The 27,059-nt window shown below is 41.3% G+C and overlaps 1 protein-coding gene across 1 annotated transcript in view; it reads right to left on the reverse strand.

The window, feature by feature from the left end:
- The window catches only part of SPRED2 (sprouty related EVH1 domain containing 2), a 575,527-nt gene that overhangs the window by 399,130 nt on the left and 149,338 nt on the right, over nucleotides 1–27,059 (reverse strand). Inside the window, exon 3 of the mRNA XM_044055771.1 lies at nucleotides 1,172–1,340. Within this exon, the coding sequence (XP_043911706.1) occupies nucleotides 1,172–1,340 (169 nt within the window). The remainder of the gene's footprint in view (nucleotides 1–1,171; nucleotides 1,341–27,059) is intronic.

Genomic DNA, 27,059 nt, shown 5'->3' on the forward strand with positions numbered 1-27,059 from the left:
AGGACATTTGCAACTCAATAGGTTTGTTTCCCAGATGCAACTGTCCAAAGCAGTGCTGTCCTGTGAAATGAGGGGAAACATGTATGTCTGCATGAGTACATGCACTAATAAGGAAAACTATTGCTGACAATATGAAAAATAACTATTAGTGAAGGGAAAAAAAGCATGTAGCAGCAAGCATTAAACAAAAAATACAATTGCTTAGGCTGGGACAATCAGTTTTAGAAAAAAGCAAGCAAATACTGAAGATGTCATTTCACTGGAGGGATAGATTCCTATCCCAGAGACTTCCCATACTCTGGAACAGGCTACCCATCTATGTCAAGCAAAGTTCTTCATTAGCACTCTTCTAGAAAGTCTTGATGAGTGGATGGGAAATAGGAAATACACCCCAGGGATCACTTCTGTGTCTCTGCTCGACAGTGGCACAGGAAAATAACTTTCTTGGGTGGCGTAAGCCAGGGAACCTTGTTGGCTAGGCTTGCGTAGGCCCTTGGGCCGATAGCCTAGTACCTACCTATGAACCTATGAACTGCTGCAAAGGCTACAGATCCGAGAGTGTGTGTGCGACTAGAAAACATTTCTGGCTGATGCTAAATCAGTTACTCAACTAATCTAATTTCCTATGGGTGGGGGTAGGAAAATACAAAAGGACACTCTGTAAAGTCTCCCTCCCCCACTGATGTTTGTGAAATCTGACCTGCAGTGTCAGTATGCTAATAAGCTTCTCTGAAAACCCTGCCTCTGTGTGAACATGCGACTTACACTGCACTAAAATGTAAACAAAGTCTCTAGCAAGCAACTGATTTTAGAAACGAGATAGTGCCCCTTTAAGAATTGCCTTGATTCTTGCAGCCACAGCACAGCTCAAATATACCACCCCATAACTTCTAGTGTCATCACTGACACTGCTACTCTGCAACATTATCACATTCCTCATCAGAGTGGTGTTCTATTTTCTAGTGCAGTCTGTAACCAAAAAGGAACTCATTAATAACACAAAACATAAAATAATTATATGAAAATCAGCATATTTTGACTAAATCTCCTGCCATGCCTTTGATACACATTTGATATATGAAGTCGTCAATGTTTTTTGAAAGAAGCACTTTTTCTTTTAAAATAAGAACATTTAGGAATCACTCAACACTTAGCTTAAAATATTTAATACCTTCATTTAAGTCTTCAATGGCTTTATTCACTCCTCTGTCAAACTCTCGTGCCTCTGCAGGGCTTGAAAAAGTAAGCCCAAACTTCTTGTTGTCAATCTTCCAGTGACGAAATGTGGGAGTAGCCTGTGTGTACACCAAGTCTTTCTGTATGCAACATTCAAATGCTATCTATAATTGGAAGAATGATGAAAAGAATAAAAATACTTGGTGAATGCAATATCACCAGCTGTAATTATCATGTACGGTAACATTCCATGTATTGTTATGCATTGTACAAATGTTAAACTCCGTCCTATGAACGAGAAACTATCCTTCATAGTAACAAAATGACTTCATCTGGCATTAGAAGCTTGATCATATGCCTGCAAAATATACTACAGGTTTTAAAACAGGTTAGCCCAGTTTTAAACAGCAGAAGCTGAGCATGAAGCTCATCATTCTTTCAGTATGTAATGGTAAAGGCTAAGAGACTGAGCTGCAAACAAAAAATTAAGAATTACAATGAACAGTCCAAACAAAAGATTCAGATTATTTTTGAGAGTCCATATGCCATGGAGGTCAACGCTTATAGATGTATGCTATGGCATTTCAGTAATGGTAATACTAACAAGCTACTGAAATACTAATGTTTATTTTGAACAAAACTAAGGTTTGGAATGAAATGCATATCGGGCGACAAATCTTTACATTTACTTATTTTTTTTTTACAAAACAATATCAAGAGAAAGTCAGAAGGTATGAGAGGAGCTCTCCATAACAGACGGATAGTAGGTGCTTTGCAATAGATGTAAACACTGTCCTATCGCCAACCCCAGTTGGTTTTATCAGATGATTATCAGCATTTATACCCATGACATCACACGAAAGTTTAAAAAAAATGGAATGCCTCCAACATGCTTTTCAGTTCTTTACCTAACTACTCCAACTTCTACTCTGACCAATGGATGTGCACATTCTTACAGTTTCTGTAGCCAGCCTGGTGGAAATGGGCATCTTGAAACAATGCAGCAATTACCTCATGTTTACTGTCAACCACCTTATTCTTAAGCAGACTGACAGTATGTAAGAGATATAATTATACTATGTCTTTGGAAGAAAAGCTCTCGCATACAGACGCGGATATCTCCAAACAGGTTGCCAGTAACACAAACAATACACTTACTACGGATCACAATACACTTACTATGGATCACACACTGCACTTAAAAGCCTCAGCATATGTAAGTTTATCTACCCAAACCTCAATGGCCTCCCATACGTCACTTTCAGCAACCTGACAACATGCCCTAGGACACACACAACCACATCTCACAATGTCAACCTGTAAGCCCTTAAAGGAGAACCGCACCCACAGACTAAAAAAAACACGTTTATTTCATCATGGTTTGGTGTTTCTTACATTTTAACACCACTTTGGGACTACTTACATGTTTTAAATATTTTTATACATAATTTGAGTAACCACATAGGGTCTAGCATCTTGAAGTGATCCTGACAGTTTAGTGTGCCTCTGGGTATCCAACATTGCAGTGCTCGTCATGCAGGCCTTTTTCTTTCTAAAGCTCCAGTCACTGCAAGAAGCCACGGTGGTGCAGCGGTAGTGTTGTTGCCTCACAGCAAGAGGTTCTTCCATTCGATTCTCGGCTGGAGTGCCTTCTGTGTGGAGTCTGCATGTCCTCCCCGCGGTCTAGTAGCGTTCAAAAGACATGCGTGAATGGGCGTGCCTTCGATGAAGGCTGGGCACCTCAGCACCATAAAAATCTACTGCCAATCATTAGCAGACCAGAGTTCCCCTGTGGCGACCCCTAACCAGGAAAATCCAAAAGAAAAACGACAACAACACTGCTGTCTTTCAGTTTTTAAGTAATATTTCATACGGTTAATGACTGTTTAAAACACAAATGGTGCAAATGCCACAAAACAGACTTTCAAAGGGCTTTTACTGCTGCTTCTTTTTATTTGTGAAACCTGATTTTACTACTTTGACTCATCTCCCATCCCATCCCCCTTCACACCTAAAGGTAATTTCAGTTGATACCTACTGTGAATGACAGCTCACTGCAAGAGACTTGACTCATGTACTGTCTCCTTGTCCTAGCCTTTACTTTCTGTATGGGTAGGGGAAGGACCAGGGAGCTGTGACATCATAGTATGGGTGGCTTTTTAGGATGGTCATGGCGATGTTAGTTTGGGGAGGGAACTTGACCAGAATACTACCTGTATTCATTTGCCCTTGATGACACCAATGAACTGGAGACTGCAGCAAGCTTTTCCATGGCGGGATAAAAGTTTTTTGAAAGTGAAACCACCACACTACAGTAAAGTACTGTTCTAGTGGACAGAAACAGATTATTTAAAATATTTTAAATGCTGTATTGTTTATTCACAGCAGGGACTGTAAATAGGAATCAAAAGGACAGAGAAGTTGAGCATTTAATAGTAAAATCCAATTGCTGTCCTTTAAGGCAAACTACCACACAACTCAATATATTGGTCAATGGAGACTCTTATGTGAGACACTTTGATGCCTTCCCTCACCAGCCTGAACAAGGAGACCATCATGGCCATTTGCCTTTCAGGGTCAAGGATCCACCAGTTCCCACATGCACTGAGAGCAATGAACCACAAGTACCAGTATGATTCTGTCATAGTCCATGTGGGTGTCAATGACCAGAGATGTACTACTCTGGACTATATGAAAGAAGACTTTCAGACAGTGTCCCAGGCAGGTATCAGCCAAGCAATAGGCAGCATTCTACCTTCAAGGATGACACCATAATATAAACAGAAGATTAACTGTAACAACTGACTTAGTTACAAGTAATATTCTAAGGGGGGGTCTAAATATTTGTCATCTTGGGAAGACATGATTGACAGACTACGCTGCTTTGCTAGGGATGGTCTGCACCTGTCCCCACTAGCTTTCAGATATTGCCCAAAATATTACCCATCCCTATAATGCCTTTTTTAGGCTATGCCAATCTGATAAACCTTCCAACACAGTAAATTCAACGGAAGATAAACTAAAGGTGCTACTTCTCAATGTTAGGAGTCTCAACAAGAAGCTCCTTTCCATGGAAGCTCTCCTCACTCTAGAAGTTTTGACATCTCTGCAGTTACTGATGTGACGACTGTGCCCTGGCCCAGCAATCAAGGAGCCTCAATCCTCACCACTAATACCAGGGAGGTAGTCTCCTAGAAGAGGAAAGGATAACTAATACACACAGTAAAATACAATTTCCCTTAAGTGCATACAGAGATCACAGTCAGTCTGGGGCTGGTTGCTCTCTTGCTCAACAGGTCCCCAATAAGACTCTCCACTGGCACAGCTATAGGGTCCAGGTCTCAGCCTAACTGGCTAACCTCAAGTACCCTCTCTGTCCAACCAGCGCTTCGTGTCCCTGCCCAAGTAGCTGACACAACACACACACACTTTGAGATAAGTATTTATACACTTCACAGACACTCCTGGGAAAGGCTAAAAAGGATTCTCCAGCTGTACCCCTTTACCCAGACTATATGGTAGTAATTACTGCCACCACCCAGTTAATATTATCAGCTACTAAAAGGCCCTTAAAAGGGTGTCCAATTATTACTGTGCAATATTAATATCCAATGGTAATGTGACTATATAGTCTAAGGTTTATTGGAAGGGCTTAGACAGTAAACTCTATAAATATATAATGTACTCTAAAGCATACTTTATCTCTACACAAACCAGCCGCGGGTAGAAGGTTTTAAAAATATTTAATAAATTAAAACACAAGACAAAACTACTACACCACAGAGATACCCAAGTTCATAGATCACACAGAAACTTAACATAATACAGTAGGACAGGTCTGGTTTCAAATAAAAATACCCAATTAATGTTTACTAGCTTTAACTATTCCTACAAGATATCACAGTGCTACAAACTTACATGTGAGCATAAGCAGAGTGCTGATAAGTTAGATGTTCAGATCAAAATGCTCCAGGTCTCTTGGAAGAAATAGTATTTAAACATTACTAACAAACATGTCTCTAAGACCCTCCCAAAATTACATCATTTTTGACACTTAGGTTTTCCCAGTATTCATATTGCATCATCTTAACACCTGGTCTGAGTTCTCAGGCCACAAACTGCATTATTTAGCAATCTAACATCTCCTCAAAAACGTATGACGATACAAAGCATTTTACTTGTATATGCTAACAGAAACTAAAGCAATAAAAGCACCTTCCACATCTAAATTCTGGTCATAAACTTTAGCCTTAAAACAATGGGCATGAAATCTTTATCCAGCCACCCTCGGGACGAATTCTAACATGAAAGGATACAACATGCTTCACTGGCCCAGTGGAGTGCAATGTTGCCACATTTTGCAGTTCCACATTTCACAGTGTTTTCTTACATTTAAAAACACAAACGTTTATTTTACATTTATTTATACAGTCGATAGAATTATATATTAAATTCTATTTGACTAGGCTGGCAGCCTTCGCCCATCTCTCCCCAGTCGTCACATCTGTCCCCCCCCACCCGGGAACTCAAGCAAGTTTTTCAAGTGCCCCTTGAGAAACATCACTTGAGTGTGTCAGGTCTATCTGGGTGTACCTCAGCCCATTCCTGGTCTTGAGAGCCCATCTGTATTGGCATTGCTACTCCCACTGCGGTGTTGCACTGACATATATGCTTGCAACCCCAGACTCCATCTTTGCAACTTGGCATTTTGCTGACTGGCTCTGTTTAACCATGTTAGACGGTTGTGATCTGTCATCACAGTGAATTTTCTTCCATACAGATAAGGCTGAAGTTTTTGTAGTGCCCACACTATGGCTAGACATTCTTTTTCTACCGCTGCATAGCATTCCTCCCTGGGTTGGATCCTATGACTGAGATAAACCACTGGGTGCTCTTCTCCCTCTGAAGAAATCTGGCTAAATACAGCCCCCACCCTATAGTTTGAAGCATCCACCTGCACAACAAAGTCTTTGCTGTAGTCTGGACTGGCTAACAGGGGGTCCTCCCAAAACTTCCTTAAGCTTCTGAAATGCCTGTTCACATGTTGGGGTCCACACACTACCTTATCTGGCCTGTTCTTCCTTATCAGGTCTGTGAGGGGAGCAGCTATGGTACTACAACTAGGAAAGAACTTTCTGTAGTACTCTGCTGTCCCCAAGAATGCCCTCATCTGCTTTTTGGTAACAGGTGCAGGCCATGCCTGAATAGCTTCCACTTTGGCAGGTTCTGGCCTTACCTTACCACTCCCCACTCTATGTCCTAGGTAGGAGACCTCTGCTATTCCCACCTGACATTTGCTCGGCTTAATGGTCAACCCTGCCCTCTGTAGTCTGCCCAGCACCTCCCTGACATGCTGAAGGGGCTCTTGCCAGGAATGGCTGTAGATAGCAATATCATCATGTAAGCAAGGGCAAACCCTCCTGCTAAGATATGATCTGTCAGCTTCTGGAAAGTCACTGGGGCATTCTTCATCCCAAAGGGCATCTTTGTGGACTCGTACAAGCTAAAAGGAGTCACAAAGGCCGACTTCTCTTTAGCACTGGGAGTCAAGGGCACCTGCCAGTAACCCTTGGTAAGATCAATGGTTGTAAGATACTTAGCCCCACCCAGCTGCTCTAGGGCCTCATCTGTCCTAGGCATGGGGTAAGCATCCGACTCTGTGACTATTTTAATTTCCTGTAATCCACACAGAACATGTTGCTGCCATCCATCTTTGGCACCAACACCACTGGGGATGCACAGGGACAGTTGGACTCTTGAATCACCCCTATTTCCAACATCTCCCTTTGACTCTCTCAGGCACCCTATAAGGGGCCTGCCTGATAGGCCTTTGGGGTCCTGTATCCACCAGGTGGGTGCTCCTGGGTTTCCTGGTGAACATGCCCCCAAACCCCTGCAACACTGCTCAGATTTCTCGAACCTGGGTAGAAGATAGCTGCTGGGACATTGTGACCCTTTCCACAGAGGTGTCAGCCCGAGCCTCACTGAGATCAGCCCCCAGATCTCCCTCAGACTCCTCCTGCAATCCACTGCAAATGCTCAGCACAAGGGCCTCCCTATCATGGTAAGGTTTCATCATGTTAACATGGTATAATTTGTGCCCCTGCTATTTGCCTAACACTTCCACCATATAGGTAACAGCACTTACCTTTCTTACCACCATGTAGGGTCCCTCCCAAGCTGCTTGCAACTTGTTGCGTCTGACAGGAATGAGTACCATCATCTGCTGCCCTACAGCATACTCTCTAGCTCGAGCATTCCTGTCATACCACACCTTTTTCTGTTGTTGGGCTTCTGCCAGGTTCTCCTAGGCCAGGCCCATAAGTTCCCTGAGCCTTGTCCTGAGGTTCAGGATATATGCCACAACAGACTCCTTTTGAGACTAACACTCACTTTCCCACTCATCTCGAATTAAATCTAGAGGTCCTCACCCTATGCCCATATAGCAACTCAAAGGGTGAAAAACCCGTGGATTCCTGGGGAACCTCTCTGTGAGCAAACAGATATGGCAAATATTTGTCTCAATCCCTCTTAAACTGATCTACAAATGCCGGCAGCATGGAATCGATTGTAGAGTTTAACCTCTCAACAAGACCATCAGTCTGGGGATGGTAGGGGGCGGTCTTCATGTGCTTCACCCCACAGGACTTCCACAGACAAGCTAGCAGGTCTGACATAAAATTGGCACCTCTGTCAGGCAGTATTTCCTTTGGGAAACCTACCCTGCTGAAAATCTCTAGCAAAGCATTTGCCACCTTCTCTCCCTCAATGGAGGACAAAGCCACTGCCTCAGGGTATCATGTAGCATAATCTACAATCACTAGGATATACTCTTTCCCTGTGGAACTTGGAATACTCAAAGGACCAACAATATCCATAGCTACCCCCTGAACTGTCTCCTCAATCACAGGCAAAGGCATCAAAGGAGCTTTCACCTTGTCTCCTGCCTTGCCTACCCTTTTGGCACTGCTCACAGGTCCTGCAGTACCCTGTTACATCTCTGGAAATTCCAGGGCAATAAAAGTTTTGCATAATATGCCTCTTTGTATGTTTTATGCCCATATGGCCCGCAAAGGGAATATCATGGGCTAAGGCTAGAAGCGCCAGACGGTAAGCTCTAGGCACTACCAACTGCTGTACTCTCTCATCTTCTAGCCCTCCCTCAGGGGTCCACTCTCTGTACAGTAACCCTTTGTTCCAGTATACAGATTCCACCTTCCCTTGAGAATCGGGTGCCTCCCTAGCTACCTGCCTCAGGCCTTGCAATGTAGAGTCTGAGAGCTGATACTGTCCCAAGTCTCTCCTTGTAACCCTTCCCAGCTCCCCTTCCACAGGAGGTCTGGCATCCTCTGACAGCAGTGCCTCACGGTCAGCCTGGGTACTACTACTCACCTCTGTCTTTGCAGTTACTCTGTCCAATGGAACATCAGTATCCACAAGCAGCTGTGGCTCACATTCAGTTTCACTGCTACAGCATAGCTCACTCCCTGAAGTAACCACCTCAGCAGTCCTGTCTGCATTTATGCAATCTGTCTGGGTCTCCCCCAAGCTACCAGACTCACATGCTTGTCTCCTAGCCTCACTGCATGTAACTGCATAAGTACATAATATTGCCTCATCCAAATCCTTCCCTCTCAGGACATCTGCAGGATGGTAGTTCCATACCCCTGTTGTCTCAAGACAACCCACTATTGGCATTTTGTCTTTCCCACTTACTTGCTCCCTTACCTTTGGTTCTCCACCTTGCCTCCGTGGACACCTGTATGCACATTTATTTATTTATTTATTTAATTTGCTGTTGGTTAACCAGGATAGTCCATTGGGCCAAGAGAACCTGTTTTCAATGGAGTCCTGGGGAGAAAAGCTCCATTACAGATTACATATTATAGAGAGTTATATGCAGATTACATATTATAGAGATTTACATCCAAATTATTGTACATGACATCACGAGGGACAGTGATTACAATGAGTAAAGTTAAGCATTAATACAATCAAATAATAAAACATATTAAAGTTGAAATCAAATTATATCATAGGCACAAGGATAAGGAAGTCAGTAGATAGGTGCATAAGGCTTTCAGGAGGATAGGAACTATTAAGGAATAGATTACTGTCTGAGGTAGAGAGAGTAAAAGGGGGAATACAGTAGAGAGTATAGAAATATTATGTGGGGTAGGAGCAGGAGCATTCCCATGTGGATGATGGGTAGGAGTGGAGTGACTTTTTAAAGGTAGGAAGGCTAGTGATGGTACGAATGGAGGGTGGAAGGGAGTTCCATAGGCGTGCTAGTGAAAACGAGAGGAGGTTTTGTCCTGGGGGCGATGGGGTCTATAGACTTCTATTAGGTTTTGATTAGTAGATCTAAGAAGTCTTTGAGTATGGTGAATTTTAAAGGTAGTGGACAGGGAGGGACAGAGAGATGGTTGAAAAATGAGTTTGTGTGCATATGTTAGTTGAGTGTAGGAGAGGTAGTTGGGAAGTTCAAGCCAATTTAGTTTGTGGAGTGGTACACAGTGATGGGTTGAAGATTTATTGCTAGTGGCAAATTTGGCTATTTTATTATAACAGGTCGAAAGTTTTGTTTTGAGGGATCATTATAGATTAGTTAAAAGAGGGGCACCATAAAGGAGGGAGGGTAAGAGAAATGTGGTAGAGAGAGTGAGTTTGGTAGTAGGTGAGAGGAATTGTTTGTGACGATACAGCAAGCCTAGTTTTTGGTGGGTTTTTTTAATGTTTTGTAGTAGATGGGACTTGAAAGTAAGGTTATTATCAATTTGGACTCCTAGAAGCTTGGCTTCAGTTACCAGTTCAAGTGGGTTATTATTTTGACTGGTGATGGAGAATGGTTGTTGATCTAGTGTGCTGGTTTTAGAGGGGGTGAATATTATTAGTTTTGATTTAGCTGCATTAAGTGCAAGATGGTTGTCTTTCATCCACTGTTCTGTGGTGGAGAAGGCATCTTGAGTCAGCTTTTGGAGAGTTGGAATGAAAGATGAAGCACAGATGATTGTAGAATCATCTGTATATTGGATGATGTTAGCATAGGGGATAGAGTGATAGTAGTCATTTACAAAGATATTAAAGAGAAGGGGTCCTAATATGGAACCTTGTGGAACACCTGTGGGGCTATTAAGGAAAGAGGAGATGGATTTTTTCCACTTAACAGCTTGATGTCTGTCTGTCTGAGAGATAGCTGGTGAACCAATTTAGAGCAGAAGGTGAAAGGTTCAGCTTGGATGTCTGAGAGATAGCTGGTGAACCAATTTAGAGCAGAAGGTGAAAGGTTTAGCTTGGAGAGTTTAGTTAGAAGTAAGTTATGGGAGATAGTGTCAAAAGCTTTGGAGAGATCAAGTAGAATGGCCGATACAGTGAGGCCAGAGTCTCTAGCCTTGTTCACATTTTCGAGGAACGATAGGAAGGCTGTCATAGTGCTGTGATTGGGACGGAAGCAGTGTTGAGTAGAAGTTAGTAGGTTGTTGTCTAGTAAGTAGGGAAGGAGTTGAAGGTGAATACATTTCTCTAGAATTTTTGAAATAGGAGAGAGGATAGCAATGGGGCGGAAGTTGGTAATGCTAGTATTATTTCCTCCTTTATGGCAGGGAATTATATAAGCCTTTTTCCAGATTTGAGGAACGTGACTTTCTTGGATGGAGCGGTTGACTAGGATACTAATTGGCAGGGCGATAGCATCTGCAGCTATACTGAGGAAGTGTGAGGGGATGTTATCGGGGGCATTGGTGCAATGTTTTAGCTTTTTCAGGAGTTTTTTGATAGTGGAAGTAGAGATTGGTTCCAGGGAGAATCTAAGTGGTTGGGAGGTAGTAGGATGACAGAGTGGAGAAGGAGGAGGAGTAGGGGGGGGGGAAGAGGAGGAAGTTGGAGGTGGATGGTTGGAGGAGAAGGAAGAGGTTAGTTTGGAAATGCAGTCAGTGAAAAAATTGAGTTAAACTCGGTGGCAAGGTCATTGTCTTGTACGCTTGGGTTGGGGTTTGGGTTTTCAGTTGTACCGGGTTTTAAGAGGGAGGTTATACCTCTCCAGAAGTTTTGTAGGTCATTTTTGTATTTACTTTGAAGAGAAGAGTAATAGTTGTGTCGGTCTGCTGTGATAAGCTTTTTTACTGAGTTACGAAGACTTTTGTAGTCATTAAGAGTAGTGGGAGATTTGTGCTTCAGATAGCGGGCCCAGGCTTTATCTCTTAGTCGCATGGTTGTTAGTGTATTTTTAGTTAGCCAAGGGGTAGTTTTGTTTTTTATTCTTCTGGTTTTTAAGGGAGCATTGTGCATCTAACAGGTTTAAGAAAGTGGAATTAAAGTGAGTGATAGCACTTTCCAGGGAAGAGTTTTTAGTGGGTACCAGTTAAGGCATTTTAGGGAGTTAGAGAAGGCTTCTGGGTTGAAGTTTTTTTGGTCTCTGAAAGTGATGTAGTTATGAGAACCTTGTAGGGAAGAAGAGAGGCGTGTGGCAAAGATGGGAAGGTGGTCGCTTATTGAGTCAGGAAGAATTCCACTATCAGGGTTATTGTGGGGGTGAGAGACTAATATCCAATCTATAGTACTGCCAGAAGAGAAGTCTTTAGAGGGCCTAGTAGTGGAGTTGATGAGTTGAGTGAAGTTATACAGGTTGATGTTAATGGAGGGGGTATGGGACTGAATGGTGGACCAATTGATGTTAGTGTCTCCCATGATGATGGTTTTGTTAGAAATATTGGAAGAGAACCAGAAGAGGATATCTTCCAGTGTGGGGATATTGTCGTCTGGGGGAATGTAGAGTGAGGCTATGCATATATTTTTGTGTTTATTTAATCAAAGTAGGCCTATAATTAATTCTGCATTGTTGAATTGAGGAATAGCTTTATTGTAAGGAGTAATGGATAGGGAGGATGAGTATAGTAGAGCTACACCACCTCCTTTTCACTGGGTTCTGTCTGCTCTGATAATGGAGTAGTTGGCAGGAATTATCTCCACATCTTTTATATGGGGTTTTAACCAGGTTTCAGATATGCCTAAGATATCTGGTTTATTATAGTGTAACCAGGCTTGAAGGTTTGGAGCTTTGTTCGCTAAACTTTGTGCGTTCAGGGATGCTAATTGAATGGATTTTGAAGAAGGGGGGGAGGTGTTTGGGCCTGGGTTAGGATGTACATCCCCAGCTAAAAGTAGAGAGGTTAGAATTTCTATTGTATAGTATGGGTTTTTGTGTTTTTTGCCATAAATAGTAGAGGTTGTAGGAGATATGTTTGGTAGGGTGTGGGTAGTAGTTTTTAGTGAAATAAGTTTGAAGTGAAAGCAGAGATTGGGTTTGATAGGGTAAAGTGTAGGAGATATTGGTATGACTGAGTAGGGGTGAAGTAAGTGGAGAGAGGAGGTTGTGTGATAGAGTGGGGAGTGAGATAGCTTGTTAGGCTGGGTAGGGTAGTAGATGAAGGTTAGGTAAAGTAAGAGAAGTATTTGAATGGAGAAGAGTGTGTGCTTTGGATGCATGTTTGGGTTTTTATGGGATATTTGTGGTTAGTAGTAAGAGAGATTGGGGATGTGCGGTGTATAGAGAAAGGGGTTGATGGGATTTGTGGTGGAGGAAAGTTGTGCAGGGGAGGGAAATAAAGGAGGAAGGGGTGGAGTTGTGGGAGAGGAAGTAGGTGTGGTTATGTGGGTATAAGTATGGAAGTGGTGGGGGTGGGTGGAATTTGGGGTAGGGGAGTGGAGTGAGCCCGTAGGGCGAACGGAGCGGGGAAGAACAGAAGGAAGAACCAGCAGCAGAAAAAGTATCAGCCACTGCAGCTGTGAAAGCAATATAAGCAGGTAAAGTATGTGAATAAAAAGGTAAGATAACTATCAGAAAAGAAACAGAGGGGCAAGTTATCTATGGTATTCTGTTCTGGGGTGGAAGGACCAGGATATAGTTGGAGAACAATGGCTCAAGAGATACCTAGGCAGCTACTTAGGAGGGGAGCCAAATAAAAATAAAAGATATATTGCCCTATGGATGGTAGGTGCTGCCACCTAGTGGTGAAATAGAGATAGGCAGGCTGAAAAGGGGGTGGAGGACACTTAACCTGTACGGAGGGAAATATGTAGGACTCAGTTGACTAGAGGAGGGGAGTAAGGTCTTGTGGTCTACGGTAGGCTGCTGGCTCACTTACAAGGGAAGTTATAGGAAAATACAAACGTTAAGTAGTAGTTTGCAAAGACAGTAGTTGGTGTTAGGCTACCTACATTCCCAAAAGTTACTCAGGGGCAGTCTTCAGTAGTACTTCTTTAGTCCAACAATAACCAGCAACTTCCAGAGAAGAGTCAGGGGTACTGGCGGGAGGTATTCCTTAGGCTTGTGATGAATGGGGGGAGCTTCTGGAGAGAGTTTTCTGGTGTGGAACAGGAGGCGAAGAACGAACAGCACTACCGCAGGACCAGCACAGGGGCGTCTTATCCCTAATTTAAATAGGGCCCCACTGGTTGCATTCAAAACATTTAAGCCTAGCTCCTGGACGTGTACCTGGACTAGTGGCTTCCCCTGCTACTGGCGGGTTCTGTTGAGGCAGTCTGTGCTGCCCACCACGGGTTCCTTTAGTCTCATGAGCAGTACTTGGGGTCCCTTTCCTGTGCAGGACTGCCCTGCTTGCTAGGTATAGGTCTCCCTTCTTCCCAGACTCCTCTGAAGTAGCACACTGTTTATCAGCTAAAAAGATCCTCATGTCCTCAGGCAAAAGGTCTGCCAGCCCTTCAAAAGTGGTGACCTGACATCCACTCACCCAACTATGAAAATAAGTGCTCAGTTCAACAACATTCACATACATTTTCATCTGCCTTGAGTCTATGCTCACAAAACTTTTTCCTATAAATTTCAGGTGTTAGCTTAAAACATTCTAACAAATGTCTTGTTACAGCAGTATAAATCAAAACAGTCAGTGTCATGCATTTTTGCTAAAGAAGTTACAGCTTTACCATGGAGTAAGGGGGTCAGGAACCGTACCCAGAGCCTTTGGTCAGCTTCATACTGTTTACATACCTGTTCAAACATATGAATGAAGCTATCAAAATGATCACCCTCTTTAAACTGTGGAAGAAATTTACTAACCTTTTGTGCTTCTGGGATCTGGTTACTCCCTTCCCCATTACCTCCATGACTCGGGCGAAGAGTCAGCATTTCCCTCTCATGCTTTCTCTGCCGACCCTGTTCTTCACCTTCTAGGCTCCTCATTCTCTCAGCTACTTGTAGATCCATACGCCTGGTCTGCAACTCAAGTCTCTTCAGCTCCAGCTGGATTTTTATGACCACTGCAGAAAAGTTGAGCTGTCTATTCTCCAAGAATATTGTATCTCCACTGTCAGTCTGATTATCCTCCAGGCTGCTGTGTTCTGATGCAGCTGTAACCAAGGTTGCAATCAGGTCTGCCTTAGTCAGGTTTCCATGCACCAGCCCCCTAAGCCTGGCACATCTCCGCCAGCTGGCTCCTTGTCAGCTTTCCATAATCTTCTGCCGACATGCTGCCTGCTCACCCTGACTAACACTAAGCTAACAAGAGAAATAAACAATTGTGATCTGAACTTTTGGTATACACTGTGTGGCTATTTTAGAGTACAAAACACTCAGAGAACACTGTACATAAGCTACAGGAATTTGCTCTACTCCACACCACTACAAGCCAATTAGTATGTGAAGTAGATCCCACCACTGCCAAACACTTGTGACGAACGTGCCCCGGCCCAGCAATCAAGGAGCCTCAATCCTCACCACTAACACCAGGGAGGTAGTCTCCTAGAAGAGGAAAGGATAACTGATACACACAGTCGAGTACAATTTCCCTTAAGTGCACACACAGATCACAGTCAGTCTGGGGCCGGCTGCTCCCTTGCTCACCAGGTCCCCAATGAGACTCCCCCACTGGCACAGCTATAGGGTACAGGTCTCAGCCTAACTGGGCAAGCTAAAACCTCAAGTACCCTCTCTGTCCAACCAGCGCTTCATGTCCCTGCCCAAGTAGCTGACACAACACACACACACCGAGTATTTATACACTTCACAGACACTCCTGGGACTGCCACCACCCAGTTAATATCAGCTACTAAAAGGCCCTTAAAAGGGTGTCCAATTATTACTGTGCAATATTAATATCCAATGGTAATGTGACTATACAGTCTAAGGCTTATTGGAAAGGCTTAGACAGTAAACTCTATAAATACATAATGTACTCTAAAGCATACTTCATCTCTACACAAACCAGCCATGGGTAGAAGGTTTTAAAAATATTTAATAAATAATTAAAACACAAGACAAAACTACTACACCAGAGAGATATCTAAGAGTTCACAGATCACACAGAAACTTAAAATAATACAGTAGGACAGGTCTGGTTTCAAAGAAAAATACCTAATTAATCTTTACTAGCTTTAACTATTCCTACAAGATATCACAGTGCTATAAACTTACATGTGAGCATAAGCAGAGTGCTGATAAGTTAGATGTCCAGATCAAAATGCTCCCGGTCTCTTGTGAGAAATAGTATTTAAACATTACTAACAAGCATGTCTCTAAGGCCCTCCCAAAATTACATCATTTTTGACACTTTTCCCAGTATTCATATTGCATCATCTTAACACCTGGTCTGAGTTCTCAGGCCACAAACTGCATTATTTAGCAATCTAACATCTCCTCAGAAACTTATAACAATTCAAGACATTTCACATGTATATGCCAACAGAAACTAAAGCAATAAAAGCACCTTCCACATCTAAATTCTGGTCATAAACTTTAGCCTTAAAACAATGGGCATGAAATCTTTATCCAGCCGCCCTCGGCCGAATTCTAACATGAAAGGATACAACATGCTTCACTGGGCCAGTAGAGTGCAATGTTGTCACATATTTTGCAGTTCCACATTTCACAATGTTTTCTTACATTTAAAAACACAAGTGTGTATTTTACATTTATTTATACAGTTGGCAGAATTATATATTAAATTCTATTTGACTAGGCTGGCAGCCTTCGCCCATCTCACCCCAGTCGTCACAATTGATACATGGTTCAAAGCTGTAAAACACACTTCAACGTTACAAGGGTATGAAGTCTTCCACACATTTAGACCAGCAACTGCACAAGTAGTAGCAAGAGGTGGAGGTGCATCAATCTACATAAAAAGTAAGCACACCTCAACACTGGTTAAACAATACAACAAGCTTCAGCTGCTCAACATCGTATCCTTGCTAGCTGCAGGTCCTACACTATGACCCAGGGTAACTATACCATGTACCTGAATGTACTGGAGTCTATCACAATTCTGCCCAAACACCATATTCATGGTCACGTTCAACTACCCACTATAAACTGGGATACATGCAACCACTAACATGCAGGCTGAAAGATTCCTGCATTTTGTCACTGCAAACACACTGGAACAGCTAGTCTGCACACCTACTAGGGGTATAAATATGAAGGAACACTGCAACCCCCCCACCCTCGTGTAATGTCCTTACTAGTCAGCTCAGATCACAAAAAAGTCACCTTTGAAATAAATATAAATGTTGAACTCTCAAACTCCAGAACCTTTTAGAATGTATTTTCAAGGCTAACTACCTCCTTTTAAGTAATGGCATAGCTAAATTCCAAGCCCCATAAACTCAGAGAGCACAATGAACTATGTGGAAGCATTTACAGAAACCCTGTACAAGCATGTAAATAACTGTACAGAGGCAGCAGTACCAAACCAAAATAAACTTAGGACAAGCTCCAAAAACAAGCCTCCTTAGTGGACCCTCAGTATAATTTTGGTGTGCAACAAAAGAAAAAAACTTTCCAAGAAGGGTTGTGCCCTAAACAAGAGACAAAAAAAAATCCATCTCAACAAGCAACTCAGGGGACTAATCAAGTCCACCAAAACCAACTATGTGGGAAAAAATAGCCTCCCAAGCTAAGGATAGCCAACCATTAGGCATATTTCAGTTATGTGCCCATCCTTAAAGGGAACACCCAACAGTGTGCTGAACTAATAGTAAATAGAAATCTTAAACCAAACCAGAGAGTATAGCAAATTTACTGGCTGATAAATTCCACGCCAATTTCACTCCCCTCTCACCTTCAGCCCCCCCCCACAAAGAAATACCTTCTACCACTACTCCCCTAACTACCACTAAAGAATAACACATCAATGGGTCCTGACAATATCCCAGGATGCCTCCTAGTAGTGTGTTCGAAACATGACGTATCAGGTCTACTAGAATCTCTATTCAACTACAGCTTCCAGAGAGGCTTTGTACCTAGGGAATGGAGGACTCTAATGGTCATCTCTCTACACAAAGGCGGACCATCAACAGACTCAGGGAACTACAGGCCTAGAAGTTTGACTAGTCTTACATGCAAGGCCATGGAAAGAATTATCGTGGACCTGATAAACGAAGACCTAAGAAATCTTCAAACTGTGGACCAATCCCAGTTCAGTTTTGTCAAGGCCAGGTTTTGCGTACTAAACTTGTACTTCAAGAAGGTGACTACAGCCATGGAAGAGGGCAAAATGGTACATACCACCTACCTTGACTTGGCATTTCAAAGAATACCTCACTTGGGTCTTAGACACTCACAAACTTAGGCATAAATCCATAGATAGCCAAACTGTTCATAGACAGGGCACGAAGTTAGGGTGGGGGATCCATTTCTAAAAGGCCTGTTAGTAGTGGTGCCCCACAGAACTCGGTACTGAGACTTCTGTTTGAAATATACATCTATGAAGTGATGATAAACAGAGAGGCCTTTAGCTGACCAAATTTGTTGACAACTGCAAGTTTGGTGCAAATCACTGAATCCCCAAAGATGTAGATAACCTCCAGGAGAGGATAGCAGAGAAATAACTGGTGCCAGAACCAAGGCCTAAAACTTAATGAAAAAAATACACAATTATACCCTTTGGGAAGACCATCAAGCCCTGCAAATTACAACATTGATAACGCTCCTCAATGAGTGGACCCAGTGGTAAGGGACCTGGGAACTCAGAATGACAGTAACTTGAACTTTGATCACAATGTGATCATGATAGTGAGAAATTCCTATGTGGCACAACTTACAAGTAAAGGCATGGCATACAAGTCTGAGGATATTACAGTCCCATTATACAGTCCTCATTAGACCAAAAATGTTGAGTACAATGTACCCTTTGGCATGCACCTGACCAGGCATGTGCAGCAGCTTGAGCAGCTACAGAGGTTCCTCACTAAAGAATACAAGATGTAAATAGTATGTCCTACGACAACCGCCTCAAAGCCCTGTCCCCACACTTGGTCTCCAACAGACTAACGTAAAAGGTATTCTCCAATCCAGCTCAGATGGATCTGCTTACACATTCTAAAAAACAAACAGCACTAAAATTACCCGATCTAAGGATCTAAACTTAGTTTGTGAAACAAAAAATGGTAGCGAAACAGGTATGTCACAGAGATTACACCTTCTCTGGAACAGACTCCCCATTCACGTGAAACAGAGCTCCCCCCTATGCTTATTCAAATGCAACCTGGACCAACAGATGGGAAATTGCACATATACCTCTGGCTTGTTGCCTGTGACCCTTATGGACAGCAGCATTCTGTAGATGCTCTAAGGCAAAGGGATACACCAAAGCTATTCTAGCTCGTGGATGTTAATTGGGGAAAATAGGGCATGAATGACTTAAAAAGGCTCTAGGGCCATTAGCCTAGTAACCTCCTGTGATCCTATGCGACACTAAAACCAACCACAAGGATGTGAAATTAAACATGATCAACTCTCACTATACAAAAGACTACAGCAGCAACGGGACAGGTGGATGGGAAAACCTACTGATTTATTACAACACACTCCCTCTCTAAGCAAGTGTGGAGAGTTTCACATGTAACTTAGTATTACACTAAAAGGAACTGATATGCAAGTAAGAACATAACTGTTTTCCCAGAGACTGAAATTGGTCATATGTGATCAGTGCTCTACCCTGGATAGCCATCATTAAAGTTACTTTAAGTAAAATAAACCTTCTCACTCTTATCTTGGGGTGATTCCTGCAGCAGATCAAAAGAACAAGGGAATGCTAAGAACTACTAGCACAAAGGAAAACAAAGACAACCCAAAGACAACATCTTTCATAAGGTACCTTGCGTTATTTTTCATCCAAAGGAAGCCTAGGCATCAACACAGAGAACTGGACCTTGCCAATGCATCTGCATAGTTCTCAAAACGTTACAGCACAGTAGCATACTTTGACAGCTGTTGGTTCTGTAACATTCTGATTGTATTTGCAAAGGGGTTATCACCCCCCCCATTCAGTCTAAAAACAAATGTGGTGGGGTTAAGGGCCAGCAGCCCTCCCCCTTACAAACAGAGCAAAACAATGGAAGTCTTGCTTTCCATTTAAAATGCAAAACGGACACCTTTATACCATGCAACTGGAGCTTAGTATAGCTCCAACAGCAGTATAGTACAGGAAATGATTATGAAGAAAGTACTCTTATACAAGAGTTTACTATAAACAGTGCATGTCCAAACAGATCACTGTTGCTGACTGCTTATTAATGGGAAGTATCCTGTCAAGAATACTGCATTGTCCAGCCAATATACCAGGGCTTGGGTGCCTATGTCCAGAGTATATATTAGTTCATTAGAGATATACAGATGGGAAGAAGTTCCTTAGAGTTTTTTTGCCACAGGAGATGGAAACTTAGGTAAGTAAATAATAGGAATAGGACTCCAAAGTTGAAAAGACAGGGGGGCAAGGTAGGTCTTCCTCAGCCAAAGAGCATAAAAAATGTACAACATACAAAACAGAGGAGAGAAAAGTGAGAAAGGCTACACTGCAACAGTGATTGAATAAAGGATGCTGTGTTAAGAATGTAACAATCGACACCAGAGTAGACCACATTTGCAGCATTGCTTACTAATGAGAAAAGATTCCAAAGCTTTTATACAGATTGGGAGTAGGTTTGAGGTGCAGAACTGGAGGAGTTCAGAATGCCTTAAATAATGGATCTGGCAAACCATTCTAGTTCTAGAAAATGCATCTTCTTTGTAGTGCTCAGTAAAGGTGGGAATGAACACCAATGCTGCTTCTAGAATATTTCTCGAGTCCAGACCCATTAAGAAATACACCAAAAGAGGCAGCAGCTCTAATAGGACAAGCTTCCCAGGAAACAAATGGGAAAGCACAGAAATTTCCATTGTGATGTTAATGGAGTTTTAAAAACAGATTGGAATGAATTTCCTTCTAAGGTAAATTCTATTAACCACATGAAAGGATTACAAATTCTAATTTACCATATATGATAAGCTTTTAAGATTTTGGTATAATCTGCTCCCAAATGGTTTTCCATTGATTAATGTAAGTTGAGCCTATCCAGAGTATAATAAAGTTAAAATCTGCAGCAATACAATAAGATTCTACATCTGGGATGCTACTCCCATAATGTTATACAATTTCTATAAGCAATTCTCAGCTTTAAGGATAATTTAAGAATGTAGTCAAAATAAAAAAAAACCTTCTAAAGATGGAAAAAATGTCAGGTATTAAAGCTGTTGAATACTATATATATGGGTCTACTTCACATCACCTAAAACACATTTGAATGACTTTCATTTCACCAAGACCAAATCACTTAATTTTCAAAATACTGAAAACTCCTTTGACTGAATCTCATTTCACTGAATTGTAAGCCATAGACAAGATGTAGGTTTCCATTCACCTGTGACTTGTTTGTGATGAGAATTTCTGTAACTTACAGTGCTGTCAGAATACAAATAGTCATGTAGAAAGTAGTGTTGTAGTGTTTTTAAATGTGGGTATGTCTACATTTTTATGGAAGTATCTAAAGTAATATGGTGGATGTTTTGTGCGTTCCCAGCAGTAGTGGCAGCATGTAGAGTACTGTAAGGCAAGTAAAAGGTATATGCCCGCTTCCCCACTGTAGTGTGATCCTAGAGTTAATGTATATAGTTTGAGGGGGTGTATCCCACACTTGGCTTGGTTTTATATTGTCCGGTTTCTGTGAGGTTAAGTAGTTTTTAAGCTCTGCAAAGAGGTAGTTATTAGTGTTGTGAGTATGTTTGTTTATGGTTTAAGGTTTAGTCTTTTGAATACGCTTTCAGTGAAATGAGATTCAGTCAAATTAATTTTCAGTATTTTGAAATTAGGTGATTTGGTCTTGGTGAAATGAAAGTCAGTCAAATGGGTTTTAGGCGATGTGAAGTAGACCCATATATATTACACACACACATGTAAACATACATACAGTCTTGAGTAATATAATCATTTTAATAAGTACTAACCTATCTCCAAAACTAAAAACTAATTTTTTTTTTTAACAAGTAACACTTTATTCTTACTCACATCTTGATAGATTTTTATCCCTAAACATTTTAGTTCTTTTCCTTTTGTATTATATTTATATTTCTTTAAACTTACTACCTAGCAACTGATTTAACACTAAAGTTTGTTTTATTGTTACATTTCAACAGGGATGTTTGACACTTCACTTTCCTCATCTATTTCTTTGATTGAATAATTCAATGCCCTATAGTTAGTAAAATATCTCCAAAAAGCTGTACTTTAGACTCCCAATCCTTGTTAAGTGAGAATCCTAATTAACTTGTGCTAGCAGTGAGCAAATCAGGTTTCTAGAGAGCAGTTGGGAAGAAGAAGCTAAAGGGGAAGCACCCGGTGATGTGCAAGGCTGCAGTAAGTGCTTGAGTTACTAGAACACATTGACATAGATTTGTAGTTAAAGCGCTGTGTTCACTGCATGGAGTCGTGATTTTGTAGGCAACTAGCTTTGATTTAATTGCCGCTTCGTTTCCGAGAAGGAATGGACTGGAGGCATGCAGTTCTGACTGAATTACTTCCTAGGAAAAGAATGGAAGGCAGATGCGAGACGAGGGTAGTGGTGACAAAATAACAAGAGAAAAAAATTAAAACTAGACAAAGCACTTCTAGTATAATTAGGCAATTTGCACAGTTACTGTAACTAGACAGGTGGGTAAATGTAAAATAAGACAGCTGTAGTAGAGGGTGAGGTGAAGGGGGGGGGGGATAGGAGGTGGTAAAGCAAAATAAAGGACACTTCCGAAAGAGTTATGTTAGAAACAGTAGCAGAGTGAAAGGCAGGTGAACCCAACAGTTTTATCAAAGGTAGCTGTAAGTACATCAAAATGAATGTTCTAGCATAACAGCAGAAACAGATTCAGGCAGTTGTACTCTGAACAACTGCAATGAGAGATAATTGTAACATTAAGACAGTAAACTATTATCAATAGAACAGTGTTTAAACTAGCTAGAGCATTTTACAGTTTACAACAAAAAATAACAGGTCTAACTCTATGCAATTAGGAAAACAATGGATACTAATTAAGTTGGCTACAAAAGTTAGCTCCATCAGTAAATAGGCTGGTGGCCAAAGAACGGGTTGTATTCTACTTAGTATAACCACATCTGCATATAACACCACAACTATTGTAAGCCAAGCATGACAGACAAAAACCACAAGCGCACTTCCAACCTCATCACAATTGCAGCATTCAGTTTCCAAGTAAGCTACTCATCGTACAGTGTAGGACTACTACTAGGCCTAGCAAAAATTAAGCAGTTTGTCTATTTAGTTGCAAGATCAGTGGTCATGTTATGCTTAGATTGAGATTGCAAACAGAACAGTACAACAATAAATCTAGATATACCTTAAAGAACATTCAATGCCCAAGATGTTTGAATAAAACCTATCGGTGGTACACGCACATCACGGGAGTTGGTTACGGAGGAGTCTAGGCAGAAAAAAAGTTAGCACCAAATGCCAGAATCACTCAAACTTTGTAAATCATCATGGGAGGGAAATTGTAATCATAACAGTGCATGGCGGGAAAGTAGAGCTTCATGGAGTTAAAACAGTAAAAAAAATTTTTCAGCTGTTGTACATGCTGAAAAAAACTGTCAGTAGATAGGCTTTTGAACTATTAATCTGGCTGGGCTTGTTAGATCCTACAGTATGCAGGGGTGGTTAAAAGTCTGTGGGGAAAAAAACTGTGTAGTGGAGTCAGCGTATTCAGCTTGGAGATGTAGTTACCTTAAATAGCTGAAGAAGCCACTAAGAAAGGGGCCTTTGTAAGGGTTTGAGAGATTTGTGGACCAACTAAATATATAATTCATGGGTAATTAACTTGTGCTAGCAGTGAGCAAATCAGGTTACTACAGAGGAGATGGGAAGGAGAAGCTAAAGGGGAGGCATCCGTGATGTGCAAGGCAGTAAGTGGATGAGCTACTATAACACAGTGACATACATTTGTAGTTCACCGCATGGAGCTGCGATTTTATAGACAATTGGCTTTGATTTGAAGTGCTGCTTCTTTTCAGAGTAGGAATGGAGCGGAGGTATGCAGTTCTGACTGAATTACTTCCTTAAACATTCAATGCTAAAGATGTTTGAATAAAACCTATCAGCAGCACACGCACATCACTGGAGCTGGTTACGGGGGAGTCTAGGCAGAAAAAAACATTTCTTTTAAGTTTAAGTGATCTTTAGCCACTCTTGTACCTATTCCAAAGATCCGGTAAAATTAGCTGGTGTACAGAGTTTGTCATTATATTTAACTACAAATTTATACATTCCTTTGGAATTATTAATGGATTCCATGACCTTGGGCATTATAGCAGATTTTCTACAAAGTATAGCAGTTCCTCTACTCTTTGTTAAAAGAAGCACACAACATTCTGTAACCTAAATTATTTAAATATTGTTTATCTTTATCAAGTGAGTCTCTTCCAAAAATGTCTCTTCTATTTAATTTTAGATATCTCATTAATGATTTCCCTTTGTTACTATTTAATCCAGTTACATTAATAGATACTAGATTAAAACTATCCATACCATGCATTTAAAAAGACTTCTTTTAAAAGATGACACATTTATCTACCAGATTAATTTAATTGTATACAAGACTCTAATGCATTCTTCCAACACTATCTTAACATTGCACTTATTTCGAATTCTTTGTTTCTACCAATAAAAACGAGTTTACAACTGTAATGGTATACATTACTAATAAAACACAACCTACCATGGATACCAAAGTTTCTAGTTTACCCATCGAACAAACTACTATATTATCTCTCAACCTACTGACACCTAAAAATTCATAAAAAAATGCCCACAAGCTACAGTGACTTACAAATTAATACAAGTTAAAAATAATGAGACTATTAATTTAGTTATTATATTTTGCCATTTAAAACTATTCCCCATTACATAAGTTTAATAATCCTCTATCAATCAAATATTAAATATAATCCAAATAGTGTACTATATACCTATGTAATGGTATAAATTATCCATTAAGTATTCCTAAATTATTCACAAATTCAACATTATTATAACTAAATCTCTAAATAAATAAGAAAAGCTGAGTGGGACCTGAAGAGAGAAAGATATCTGTAAACTTAGAGATGACAGGTAAACTTATACTAAACTACTACACAAAGGGAAAAAAAATCAACGCATGCTAAGATTCCTCATTTATGTTGTATTTGTTTACCAGGGTGGTCCAACTGGGCAGGGTTTGCCCATTTTCAGAAGAGGCTCAGGGAGAAAAGCTCCTTACATGTCAAATACATGACACAGTCTATTGCAAAATGCAAAAACCAAGAGATATGGTGTTAGTACAAACAGACTAAAAACATGACACCTCTTAGAACACAGATTACAAATTTTAGGTACAGGAGTCACATTCTACTACAAATAGTAGAAACAAAACACAGGATGTTCTACAGAAACTGGCCAACACATGATCCCCTACAATACGAACAACAGATAACCAAGTTCAGCATGTTAGTCAAGGAAGTAAGTAGTATAGCAGTCTAGAAGGAAAAGCATATAGCACTTTGGAGGGATTTCCAAGTTACAGGAGATTGTTAGTTAAAACAATGTGCGATTCTATAACAATTAAATTGAAGGTTCAGAGGCCAGTTTTAATAGAACTTTGGAAAAAAGAAAGCATACAGTTGTCTCATGAAGTTATCCTGGGTAAGCTAATTTGGCAGGAGTGGTCTTATAGGAGTTCCGGGTCAGAGCATTTACAGATTCAGGACCTGGGGAGATGGGATTTTAATTGTGTTTTGAAATTGGGACTGTATTTATTGGTCCTAATTTCAGATGGAAGGGAGTTGCACATTTTTGTGACAGTACATGAGTACAGAGCCTCTCCTGAGATGCATCTACTTTTGGATACTTAGACCAGACCTTTATTGGCAGATCTTAGCTAACAGCTGTTAGTGTACTAATTGATTAGGCCATATAGGGCTGGGGTTTTGTTGGGGCAATAAAGAATTTGATGAGCAAAGGTAAATTGATTTAGAGAAATTAAGTTTGGTAATTCCTATCAGGACAGTTTATGAAGGGCTCGATAATGGTGAGATCTGTAGGAAGAGTTAGTAGCAAAGTTAGCTACTTGTGAAAACATGTGGATGTTAAGTTCGCCTTTGTTTAGGTTGACTAGGATGGGAGAAGCATAAAGTAAGGTGGAGAGTAAATGGGTAGATATAGCCAAGCTACTGGCTGACAGATTCAGCGAAAACTTCTCCCCCTGTTCCCCCCATCAGTAAATCAGGACATCCCCAGTATCTGTCCTCCACCTCTTGTATTTAGGGAACGGGTCATCAGTGCCCTCTCAAAGGCAAAAAATACAGCCTCCATGGGACCCAATAACAACCCAGGCTGCAGCCTACGAGAACTCAGGCATGAACTCGCAGCACCATTAGGCACAATATTCAACCAATGCCCGAGTAATGGCATTGTCCCAGCCGAGTGGAGGACAGCCACTGTCATCCCTTTGCACAAAGGTCAAGTGTCCACAGATCCAGGAAATTATAGACCATCAGCCTAACTAGCCTGATCTGCAAGGGCATGAAACGGATTATCATGGACCTTATTAACAGGGACATTGGCAAAGTACAGTTGTGTACACTTACCATAAATGTAGATGTTAGAGTGTATTCACTGTTGCAGTCATTACATTTGGGTAATCCTGCTGGCAGGTTGCCCTCAGTAGGCCTGAATTCCAAAGTCTTGGGTCATGTGTTGGTTGCTGTCGCCCCTTCACTGACATCGGCCGTCAGGGGTATAAAATATGCAGCAGACTCCATTTTCTTCAGTTTTTCTTGCCCCAGATGCCAGGTGCCCCCAAAATGGTAGGCTAGATATATATATGTATGTGTATACATACATACCAAAATAAACTTTACTACAAGCAAATACACCAAACAGGTTGTATAGATCAGAGAAGTAAAGAAGTTCCAGCAGAAATAAGGGGGGTGGCGGTTGGGTAACCTGGACTGCAACAGTGAACACACTCGAACATCTACATTTATGGTAAGTGTACACAACTGTACTATGTTCTTCGTGTTTCATTGTTGCAGTCATTACATGTGGGTAGAGTCCCAAAGCTATGGTTGGGGGGGCTGGAGCTAAACAACATTAGGAGCGGCTATGAGGCCCTGCAGAACTGCAGTGGCAAAGCCTGCTCTGGATTTAGAGTAAAGTGGCAGATTGTAATGTTTTGTAAAGGTGTGCACTGAACAACAAGTAGCAGCCTCTAAAATGTCTTTGGTTGGTACTCCCCTGAGAAAGGCTGCAGAAGTGGCTGCAGCTCTGGTTGAATGTGGCCTAATGCCCTTAGGCACTGGTTTGCCATGGTGAGAGTAGCAGAAACGAATGCAGTGACCTATCCACTTTGAAATAGTCTGCTTGGAGATGGCCTTTCCTTGTGATCCTGCAGCATATGCTACTAGTAATTGTTCTGTTCTTCTGAAAACTTTAGTTTTGTCCAAGTAGAATCTAAGTTGTCTGTGTACGTCCAACAAATGCAGAATTTTCTCCCCCTTGTTCTGTGGTTTTTTTGG

This window comes from Protopterus annectens, chromosome 1.part2, assembly GCF_019279795.1.
Source record: "Protopterus annectens isolate FY-2018-M chromosome 1.part2, PAN1.0, whole genome shotgun sequence".
Taxonomy (NCBI): domain Eukaryota; kingdom Metazoa; phylum Chordata; order Ceratodontiformes; family Protopteridae; genus Protopterus; species Protopterus annectens.